Source organism: Arachis duranensis, chromosome 5, assembly GCF_000817695.3.
Source record: "Arachis duranensis cultivar V14167 chromosome 5, aradu.V14167.gnm2.J7QH, whole genome shotgun sequence".
Lineage (NCBI taxonomy): Eukaryota > Viridiplantae > Streptophyta > Magnoliopsida > Fabales > Fabaceae > Arachis > Arachis duranensis.
The window spans coordinates 1,457,130-1,467,546 of record NC_029776.3 but is presented as its reverse complement, the minus strand read 5'-3'; the positions used below and the strand labels follow the sequence as shown (position 1 = coordinate 1,467,546).

General features: G+C 35.9%; 1 protein-coding gene across 1 annotated transcript; it reads right to left on the bottom strand.

The window, feature by feature from the left end:
• Window positions 1-3,180: 3,180 nt before the first annotated feature.
• On the bottom strand, window positions 3,181-9,817 carry LOC107487170 (lysine-specific demethylase JMJ13). Its single transcript, XM_016107772.3, has 11 exons — window positions 9,313-9,817; window positions 7,909-8,251; window positions 6,884-7,040; window positions 6,578-6,797; window positions 6,343-6,396; window positions 6,157-6,236; window positions 5,779-6,056; window positions 5,266-5,658; window positions 4,614-5,008; window positions 4,225-4,509; window positions 3,181-4,017 (listed from the first exon to the last, which is right to left on the bottom strand). The coding sequence occupies exons 1-11, from the start codon at window positions 9,313-9,315 to the stop codon at window positions 3,679-3,681; spliced, it is 2,547 nt and encodes an 848-aa protein (XP_015963258.1). The 5' UTR covers window positions 9,316-9,817; the 3' UTR covers window positions 3,181-3,678.
• Between the last annotated feature and the right edge of the window lie 600 nt (window positions 9,818-10,417).

Below are 10,417 nucleotides of genomic sequence, written 5' to 3'. Positions count from 1 at the left end.
TGTGAATGGATGAGTTGATTAATATTCCTCCGAAGTGTCATGAGATCGTTTCTTCGGAATGTGGCTTTCCTATAATATGAAAAAATGTGCCTTTGAAAATAGACTACAATCCATCAATAATGGGAGAATTTTTTCTTCACTTCAACCCCACACATTGAAGCATTCAAAAGTATTAAAGAAGAGTTGTATTTATTTTATATTATTATTATTAATTTTTTTCATTTGAGTCTTAGCTATAAACACAGACATAAAATCAATTTGAGTTAGTTAGATGATTAGTTCATTATTTATTTAAGTAAATTTTAGATTTTAAATCATGCATTGTTTATATAATAATTTATTGACCGATGACAAATTTTTAAATATAATTTAAATTTGCAACATTTTAATTATTAGCCTGTCTAATTAGAAAATACCATTAACAAAAAAAAAACACAGGATAATTCCTAAACAAAGTAACTGGAACATTTTTTTTTCTATTTTTTTTGGTTGAGTGTATGTTGTGTGAAAGATGGATGATAAGGTTCCCCACAAATCTAGCTAGTAGTTAGACCAGAGAGTGATGGAAGATAATATGCGATCGATATTTTGACAAGAACCCATTAACATACATAAATCTTGGCTTTGTTCCCTGTCTCAATCTAACATTTTTTGTTGCTTCACTTTATTTAAATAAATCCACACATTACATATATTCTCTTTGGAAAAAGATACACATAATTGTGGGAGAGAGATGGTTGGTCCTACAAATAAAAGTCTTTTTAGGTACTCAATTATCAAACTCAAAATTGGTTCTTTGTCATGGGAGTAGGCTAGGTACACAAGTAAAAAATAAAAAAATAAAATAAAATAAAATAAAATACTCAATCCCTCTAATTTGAACCGGTAATAATAATATAATAAGGTTGAGTTGGCAACGTGGGGAAGGTTAGATGCCTAGCAATGCTATGCTTTTTGGATTATGTATGTTCATGTGACTGCTATTAAGAACTTGTCTGCTTAAGTAAGTGTCGAGTATTCGAATCTCGTTTTGTATATGTAATAATCTATTGGCTAGCAAAAGATTCTTATATGAAGTTCAGATTTACGACGGATTATTTGAGTTTGGAGATGTCGTGGTCAGCAAAAAAAATTAGAATAATATAATTTAATCATAAAAGAGTAAGTTAATGTATTTGAATGAGAAACTTTGAATGTAGTAGTATTGCTTGATTAAAAGGGATCTGAAGCAAAATTTAATATTAATCGATCTCAACGGCATGCTTAAGAATAAATAAATAAATAAATAAATAAAATCAACTCAACTTTGTATTGCATTTTATTTTAAATTTACTGAGGCGTGCATCCGTGTTCTTCTAAGCATTTAAATGGCATTTTATAAAATTTGTCATATATATAGTCCTAAAACTTTGGTTTGACCTTTGATTGAATCTCAAATGAAATCTTTGACTCCCTTCCTTCAACGATTTAACTCATGGATCCAATTATTGGAACAATGTTCATCAGTGCTATATTGGCATCTACATTAGGGACAACTCAGATGTGTGTGTGCTAGTCAGAATATTCAAAGCAAAGTAGAGTTACGAGTATTATAATTATTATAAGGTAAAGATAATTAATGCATGAGTGCCAAAAGCTAACCAATTGAGATATTAATATTTAATATGCATTCGATTGCCATTGTGATCATCATAAGATTCTCCAATAACCATGTCTTCTCTGCCCTTATTTTCATATAATATACTCTCAATGTAAATGCTAAAAGAAGAACATCATCTTCCCCTAAGATACTGAATATTTTAATATGGGAATTTTTTTATGAGAGGTGAAATTGGATGAAGGATAAATATTGTAACTAAATTTTAGAAAAATGTGTATTCCACATGATGTATTTATTTATTTATTTATTTTTTCTATTGTAAAAAATAATATTCACTCTTTATTGAGAAACATTTTTCGCCATATCATCACTCTTTTAATATATACTTCTAGTTCCACCTGCAAAAATAAATTGGACCATTTTTCTTATATGTATTTTTTGTTTTGTTTTTTATTTCATATTTATGGAGACCTGCAAAATGCACATTGTTGATTTATGTAACCTATTTAAGCCTAACATGCTCCACCAAAAAATAAACCAAATAGTAGTTGCTGGACCTTTAAAAAAAAGGAAAAGAAAGAAAAAAGGCCTAACTAGAAGCTGTAAGTTTCTCTTTTGTTTTAGTCTTGTGAAATTAACTAGTAAGGGAACCAAACCTGATTGTCAAACCCAACACTATGACCCAAAAATGGAAACTACTAAACTTCTGTTTTTATTTTCCTCTACTTTATTTTGTTATTGGCTCAGGTTGAATCAATCTTCTCCTAAAATTGGGCCATTTTAAGAGATCAAAATCTAATTGAGGCCCAAAATTATTGCTAAGAGCCTTACTGGATCAAGAAAAACTCCAACCCATCAAAATCAGAGTTTATTGACAGTTTCTCCTACCCTCTCTTTCCATCCCTTAGCCTCTGTTGTACTTTTGTTTGTGGATTGTTTTATTGATATCTGATTTTTCTCCACCGTCACTTGTCTTGGGATTTAAGTTAATTGCTAACGTATGAAAGCAACATTTGTTACATATCGTGTTTTTAACATATCACATGATATTTATCAGTGTTCCAACGAAAACACTAACAAAATAACTGATTTGACTTACATTATTATCTTTCAAAATTCATAATCTTCTATATACTAATTTAAATTTAAATATCAACCCTAATTTTTGGTTGCCAACGCTGGTACTCAGATAAATTACCTGCCATCTGTCGACTATCATTGAGTACACGTTAAAGAGATCTAAGTGTTCAAGTTAGGAAAATGCATAAATCATAATGTCACTATGAAAGTAGCATATTTGTCAAATCACATGTTGCTTGTAACAAAATTTGTGGTATATGGCAGACACATGAAGTTCAAACCAGCCGTCCAAATTTGCAAGAAATGGTAAGAAACACTCTTGGGATAAAGTTTATATAACTGTTTCTTAGAATACGAGTGTATCTATTTTTTAAGATTATACGAATAAGTTGTATTGCTTTGGAGGAATTGTTAATGAATTGCAACTTTAAAGCCGCAAGCGTATTCCACTTTATTTGTCATTGTTGGCAGGAAAAACATAGCGGAACGGAAAGGAGATATAGAGAGAAAATGAGGGATTTCTTTGTAACTTTATTCAAGTAGTTCTAGGTGCAATGACCTATTGCTACAAAAAGAATGAATGAACATTAAAAGGGGAAGCAGCTGGTAGGCATAAAATGAGAAAACTATGAATAGACCCAGGTTCCTAACAATACCTAAATGACTGATCAGAAGGAGAAAAAAAAAATGTACACTGAAATATAAGTCACTAACCCAATTGTCTAAGTCTAAGCTTCGCAGGTCACAGGTTCACCAGCCAAAGTTGGAAAAACACCTCGGCCAGAGAACCAAAAGGATCACCACCCCGTGCAGAATTCCCGAAATGTTAGGCCCTGCACAAAGAATGTAAATCTTATCCTAATTGGTTAAATTTTTTGCCGCTGCTTCCAGAATCAATCATTTGCAATTTTGTTGTTCGTGTTGGTGTTAGAAAGTCCATTAGCTAAATGGAGTTAGCAAAATCAGACTCTCGATGGTTTTTGAGGAAACTTGGAGCTTCAATTCAATCTGCTTTCTAAACTTAAAAATGAGGGGCCTCGGACTTTAAGCCGCTTTGGTCCGATCTCGATGGAAGGCGGTTCCCTGATAGTCTGCTGCAGCTTGTCTCTCCGGTGGTGATCTCGTTGCCTACTTATCTCGTCGATACCAAACTTCTTATACCTTACAGAAATGGGATTGTTGTTGTTTGCCCCTGTGAATCTGTCCCTGGAAGAAATTTCACCATCAACTTTATGAAAAGGGTGACTGTATTTTTGACTTGATTCACTGCTTCTCATTGAATCCATTGAATGTGCACTTCTTCCATCGGGAAGGACTTTCTTCAATCGTTTGAGTCCCTGTTCATGCACATCGTTTCATCATGGTCAATGCATGCAATCGTACACCAAAAATTGGATTGGCCAATTTAGGAAAGAAAGAAAGACATTAAAATAAATTTCGCTTTCAGTGTACCAAAAAGTAAAAGCCTTGGAAATATCTGTGCTGTCCGAAACAACACAAAGGATTTTGGACTAACAAAAGAATCAATTATGCTTTTACAATACCTGCTGCTCAGAATGCTTCACAGTCAAAGCATCATTTGCACTTCTCCTCTCTGCTTTCAGTGAAGAAGGACGCTTTACCCTGAACATCTCCGAATCAGAATCATCACTCCTATTATCCACAAAGGGCTTCACGTCAGATCTATGAAGATCTCGCTGTGGTTTACATGAGCTTTCATGATACTGAGCAGGGGATGGGGAAGATTCACATGCATTGTTCGATGTTCTTTCACCACCATTCTCTTCAAAAGCACTACTTCGTAGCTTCAAGTTGCCATGCCCCTCAGCCTGCAAGCAAATGGAGGAATTCAGATTCCGCCAGGATGTAGTTTAGGAATAATTGCTGCTCTATTCCTGATGCAATATGCATAAATATTCAAGAACCAACTTACATTTTTTAGAGAAGAGGAGGATTCAAGAGGTTCTGAAAGAGAACAAAGAGTGGTTGCAGCCTCAGGCACTTCTGGCATTCGATACTCCAAGCCATGTCCGAAAACAAATTGACTTTGTGTACCACATTCTTGATTATTTGTTGTCTGCTCTGGAGTTGTATAAAATTCAACAACAGAATCAAGTTTCAGCTCACAATATGGTGTGTATCCATTTGCCTTAGCTTTCCGAAACATATTTGACAAAGGATGGCAATACATGTTTTGGTCACTTTGGGTTTGCGGAAGAATCCCATCTTCCTGCTCAAACAACTTTGCTGCAGCTTCCATATCTGTAATATCCTCCCTCACAAAAAGTGTGTATTTGCTCCCACAGGTTAAGTCGAGGGATTCAATATCTGGATCATCAAAATTTTGGAAACATTAAAAAGGGGAATATTTGTATCGGCAAGACATCCCAAGACTCTATCATGCTTGAAAAACAACATAATGTTTTCTTGTTGTTATGATGCTATATAATATTGAAGAAGCAATTAACTATTAATCGAACAATCAAAATATGGAAAATAGTATTAAAAAAGAGCATGGCAGTGGACCAGCACATGACAACAAAACATAACGGACAACATTGGTGATAGTTTTGAGCATAACTTACCATGTCGTAGGCATACTGGATGCAGGTGACAGCTGCAGTCAACAAAAGCTACATAACAGTCGCGTTTGCAGACGCTACAGAGAATCGCGCCATGGGAATGAGAAGAGACACTTATACATGCTCTTGATTTCATTAGTAACCAACGGGCACAATGCTGGAAACGCATCAAATTAACAAAAGAAACCTTAATAGAATGCTGGTATAGCAAGCCTATAGAGATGTCTGAATCTTCAAGCTCCATGGATGCATACAGAAGCATTGCTTCTTTGCATAGAAGTTCTTCATGGGGAAGCAAAGGAATCCTATTAAGCAGTGCATATCTCCGGCTAGCAATAGCTCCTAAAGGAAACCAATCACCAATTGCAAAGTTCACAGCTTCTCCGCAGTTGAAACCTATAATTTAAATTAAGATATGCAACATTAATTTTTCATGTATTAACTAACTGTGTGGGAGAAGGCAGCAGGGCATAATATTCTTGGAAATAAAAGTGTACGGCAATGAGAAAATCTAACCATGACTGAATCCAGCATGGTATGCCCTAGGGAAGGTTATCACAAACTCCCCTGGCTTTTGAACAGCCTTGTAAACGGGGACTTCATGTTCCAGCAAAATATTTGGTGGAAATAGTGTTGTTTTCCCCAAGAGAACATCAAAGGCTCCATCTTCCCCATCACTTGACAAAATATCATTAGTATACACATGTTCTCTCACCACCCTTTCAAAGTCCAATGCTGCATGACCTGGAATACCATACCATGTTTTTGATGCCCCACAGTGATGATAATTAATGCTGCAATAACAGGATAATATATTGATACCATTAAATAAACATCTAGAAAGGGGAATACTTGTTAGTAATATAAAGAATTATGAGCCAAAGTAATATTTACCTGTACAAATAATGATCCTCAACGTGCCAAGCGAACATACTAAACAGCATTCCAATGTACAACATGGGTTCGGTTACTCCCTGAAATAAAACCATGTGTAAGTTGTGTTAAAAAAGTACAGAAAATGTTGGCGTCATCCAATACAAAGAAAGCAAAACCGAAACAAAAGGCCCAAAAAAATCTTACTGGAATAGATGATTCCAAGAGCCGCAAAGTAGATTTCGGCAACCGAGAAAGTTTCTGAGATCAGTAGAAAAGAAAAGTAGTATTTAGTATACTAATCAAAATAGCAAGGTCAAAGCATTCAGCTTATTTGTTTTGTTAGAATATTTCCTCTTCTAGACTTCTAAATAAAAAAGAAAAGATATGTTTTTAAAGGAAGTGGAGAAAAGAAAAAAGGAGACTCTAGTAAAATTAACACCTTCAAGTTCCACTTGCTGCTACCAAGCTGATCGGAAGGAGAAGATGAGAAGGCACTGCCATCAACATCACACGCATATTCAACTGTTTCCATCTTCCCACAACCAATTTCTTGCCAGAACTCTTTTTCCAAGTAGGAGGCAGGAAGACATCCAGCACTGCAATATCTTCTAGTAAAAACCTTGTTTGCCGTTTTCTCAAAATCCCTAAATGTATAATTTCTGGTTCAAATATAATGTATCAGTAAACAACAATGATAATTATAATTGGAATCATAAACACTAGCATTCCCAGTAAGGGAACTGACCTTCCACTCATGAAAAAGGTCACTTTGTCCTCAGTATCCCATTCAGCAAGGCGTAGGGGCTGCACTCTAGTTGTAAACTTGAAGCCTACTTTCTCCTTCATTAAAACAACCCCAGCAGGAACAGAAGCACTCAAAGGTGAAATAATCTTGCATATACCTGCCATTTATCATTGAGTCAAATTGATAATAGTTAGGTCACCATTTTTATCAACCTGTTGATTTCTGATTCATAAATATGCAAGGGCTAAAAGAGGAATGCCCAGTTAAAGTTATATCAAATCTACGTGTCCTTTCAGCTCATAATAACTATTACGCTTGTTGAATGCCATGGCACGCATCATTTTCTCAAAACGGGAAGCAAATTAACATGCATGGAGGAAACTTTCATTTCATTAAGTTGAACCTTCAAAATTATTGATTATATAGTCCGCTCAATAGTACACCAAAAGTCAGCAGAAGAGAACACGCGATAAAAATCTTGAAGGAGCAATTATATCCACATTCGGAGCAAGGATGCAAGATTGAAAGGGAAAAAAGTGCCTCCACACAATATTGTGACCTGATTTGAATCATCAATTCTATTTTTCTTTGGAGTATATATAATAAAGGGAACAGAGGTGAAACAAAAATGTTTAGGAGTTTAGAATGAAATGTATGAACAATTGCCTTGTTCATCAATAGTATTCCAGATTGAGTAAAAAATGTCATCATAGATTCATAGACAAAAATTTGTTGGCTAACTGGAAATTTTCTAAAATGTACACTTACAATAACATTTTTGTTTAAAAAAGAAAAAAGACTAAGCTGTGGGTGAATGCAGTTAAAGCTATAACTTTCTTCATGTTAATTATTGCAGGTTATTATGTTTTCGACTTGATCATACTCTAACACACCCTAAAGCTGGATTTGAGAAAAGACTGGGGCAATGGAATGCCTAGAATTGAGAATTTGTGAATATCAATAAAAAATGCTAAATTGAATACGCAGTGAAACAAACATTAGGACTTAATTAAGCAAAGTTATACCATATTTAGAAGCTTCAGGAGCTATCTTTTGCAAATAAACCAAAGGATCCTCAAATTCATCTTTTGTTGGAGAATACACAGGACACTCTGGAATTTTATCAATCCAATCTAGATTACTTGTGTCAAACTTATCCACCTTACGCTTAGAAAAGGCATCTGCATTACCATGCAATCCCACACCACATGAAGCCAATCCTCTAAGAGCATCTCCTCCACTTCTGTTCATCATGTTTGCTACACTTGTGCCAGTTGAAGTGACAGACTTTGCTCGCTGAAGCCTTTTACGCTTCAAAATTTCTAACCCATTTCTAGCTTCCTTGGATAAACGCACTCTCCCTTCCACCTGTTAGATTGTTCATCATTTCACACTCACATTAGTAGGTAAAATTAGGATGAATTTGACCACACAAAAGGAAGCAGAATATCACAAAACTGTGAAACTTGACATACACGTAGAATCAACAATAAACAGACTAAAGCACAAGCTCAAAGAGCATCACTATAACTTCAAATCAACTTGCAAACAGTCAGGCAGGACATTGGCTACTAATTCTTCAAAAATAGAACGAAAGATTGTCAATGCACGGCACCGTTTTTTATGCACTATATTTGGCTTGTTACTACACCATTTAGGAGTCAACGACTAGATGACTAGGGCGTGAATCAAGTCCTTTGAAAAGTAAATCGCCAGGATAAAGGATAAAAATAAGTTTCTAGAAATCGGTAAAGGAAATAGGGAAAGGTCAACACACAACAATCTTATAGACACATTCAACGAATGCATGCGCTGAAATTTGTAAAGTTTCTTCCTCTCAACATCATTACGGCCACCTTAACACAAACCAATCAAACAAAAGATAATACTATTAAACATGTATACGAAAATAGAATGAACCACACAAATTCCACAAAGGCAAAAGAGAAGAAAGACCCAGAATAAATTATTGATCCTTGATTAAACTAAATCCTCGAAATTCCTTTCCAGGAAAAAGGAGGAAAAAGAAAATAGAAGAGCCCTGTTCATTTAATTTTCAAACAAGGCTATACAGTTTACTGAATAAAAGAAAAACAATAATTTTTTGCAAAATGCACCATACACATCAATCCGTAACATGAATTGTAACGGGGTCCAAGCATAAAAAAAGAAGAGGAAAAAAAAAAGAAAAAAAAAACATCAAACCGCATGGCGAGTTGTGTTTTGACAAAAACAAAAACAAGTTCATCATTCAAGCTAACAAAATAGGAGAAAACCCATCCAAACCGTAATAGAGCACAACAATGTCCGAGATCTGAAGATACACCGGAGGAAAATGCATTTTGCACAGAGTTTTTCAAGCCTTTAAGAATCAAAGTAAAAATCAAAAGAATGAGAAAAATAATTTAAATAAAGCATGATTGACTTACCATCTCATTACGAAGCCGCTCCCTGTAGTTCTCCGTCTTCGCTCACTGGAACAAAACGAATCACAGAGGAAAAACAACAAAACCGAATCCAAATCACAGAGCCAAACCCTAAACCACGATCCAGAACGCTGCAAATTAAGAGCGAGCCCAAAACCACAACGAGGCTCCCCACATTCTCGAAGAGCACCGAGTAGAAGGCCAGAACCGTGTCTCCGGGAGATCCAACCGCCTTGTTGAAGCAACCGCGGCGAATTGCGAAGGGAATGCAAGCGTTTCAATAGGAAGGCGGTGAGCAATTTTCTCCGGTGGCGGAGAACGGGGTTGACGAAGACGGAGCGGTTTTCCGGCGAGGGGAAGAGGTTTCCCGGCGAGGTGAGAGAAACGGAGAGAAACAGTGGATGAGGAAAGAGAGGAAACGAATGCTTAGAAAACCGAAAAAGGGTAAGGATGGGATAATTTATAGTTTTATAGTCCAAAATAATTAGCTCTTTATTATTAGCTCTGAAAACCGAATAATAATTGTAAATATTGACCTCCTTTTAATTAATTCACTCGCGTCAAATTGTAAATAAAATAATAAAATTAAAAGAGTCTTTGTGGAGAAGGAATGGTGGTTGTTAGGTGGTTCAACGAAAACAAAAGTTGCCGTCCAAATTCCAAAACGCGTTTCGAGTGTAAACGCGATTGAATGTTTCGCCGTTAAGACGGAGTTGCCGTTATTGTCCGTAGGAATTTAATGGCGGGTACAGAGTCAAAGGGAGGGGTAATTAGGTAGTTACATCATGTGGATGGAGGGTACTTTGGTAAATATGGTTGACGGTGTTATCGATGAGGCTCTGGCCCCTGTACCGGTCAGAGTGAAAGAAAGTGGCAGGAAGGAAGAAGGGAATGCTCACGTGAGCTAAGTCTGGGTTTGGATTGTTTACACAAGGTAGACATCTAGCCGTTGATTTTCCCTCTTTGTCTTCGTCGTTTACTTAGAACCGTCAAAGTACGGGAACTCGCTTGAAATCAGAAAGCCCCAGATGCATGTGTACTTTTTCTGTTCAACTGCCGAATTGTACAGGATAACTCTCACCTACCTTCCAGTTAGTTAAGGCCCATG

What these genes read in the sequence shown, in the direction of transcription:
- LOC107487170 (XM_016107772.3), bottom strand. An exon ending in CCATGCTGGATTCAGTCATG is followed by an intron (nt 5,659 to 5,778) that starts GTTAGATTTTCT and finishes TTTAAATTATAG; the next exon opens with GTTTCAACTGCGGAGAAGCT. An exon ending in TCCAGTATGCCTACGACATG is followed by an intron (nt 5,009 to 5,265) that starts GTAAGTTATGCT and finishes TTGATGATCCAG; the next exon opens with ATATTGAATCCCTCGACTTA.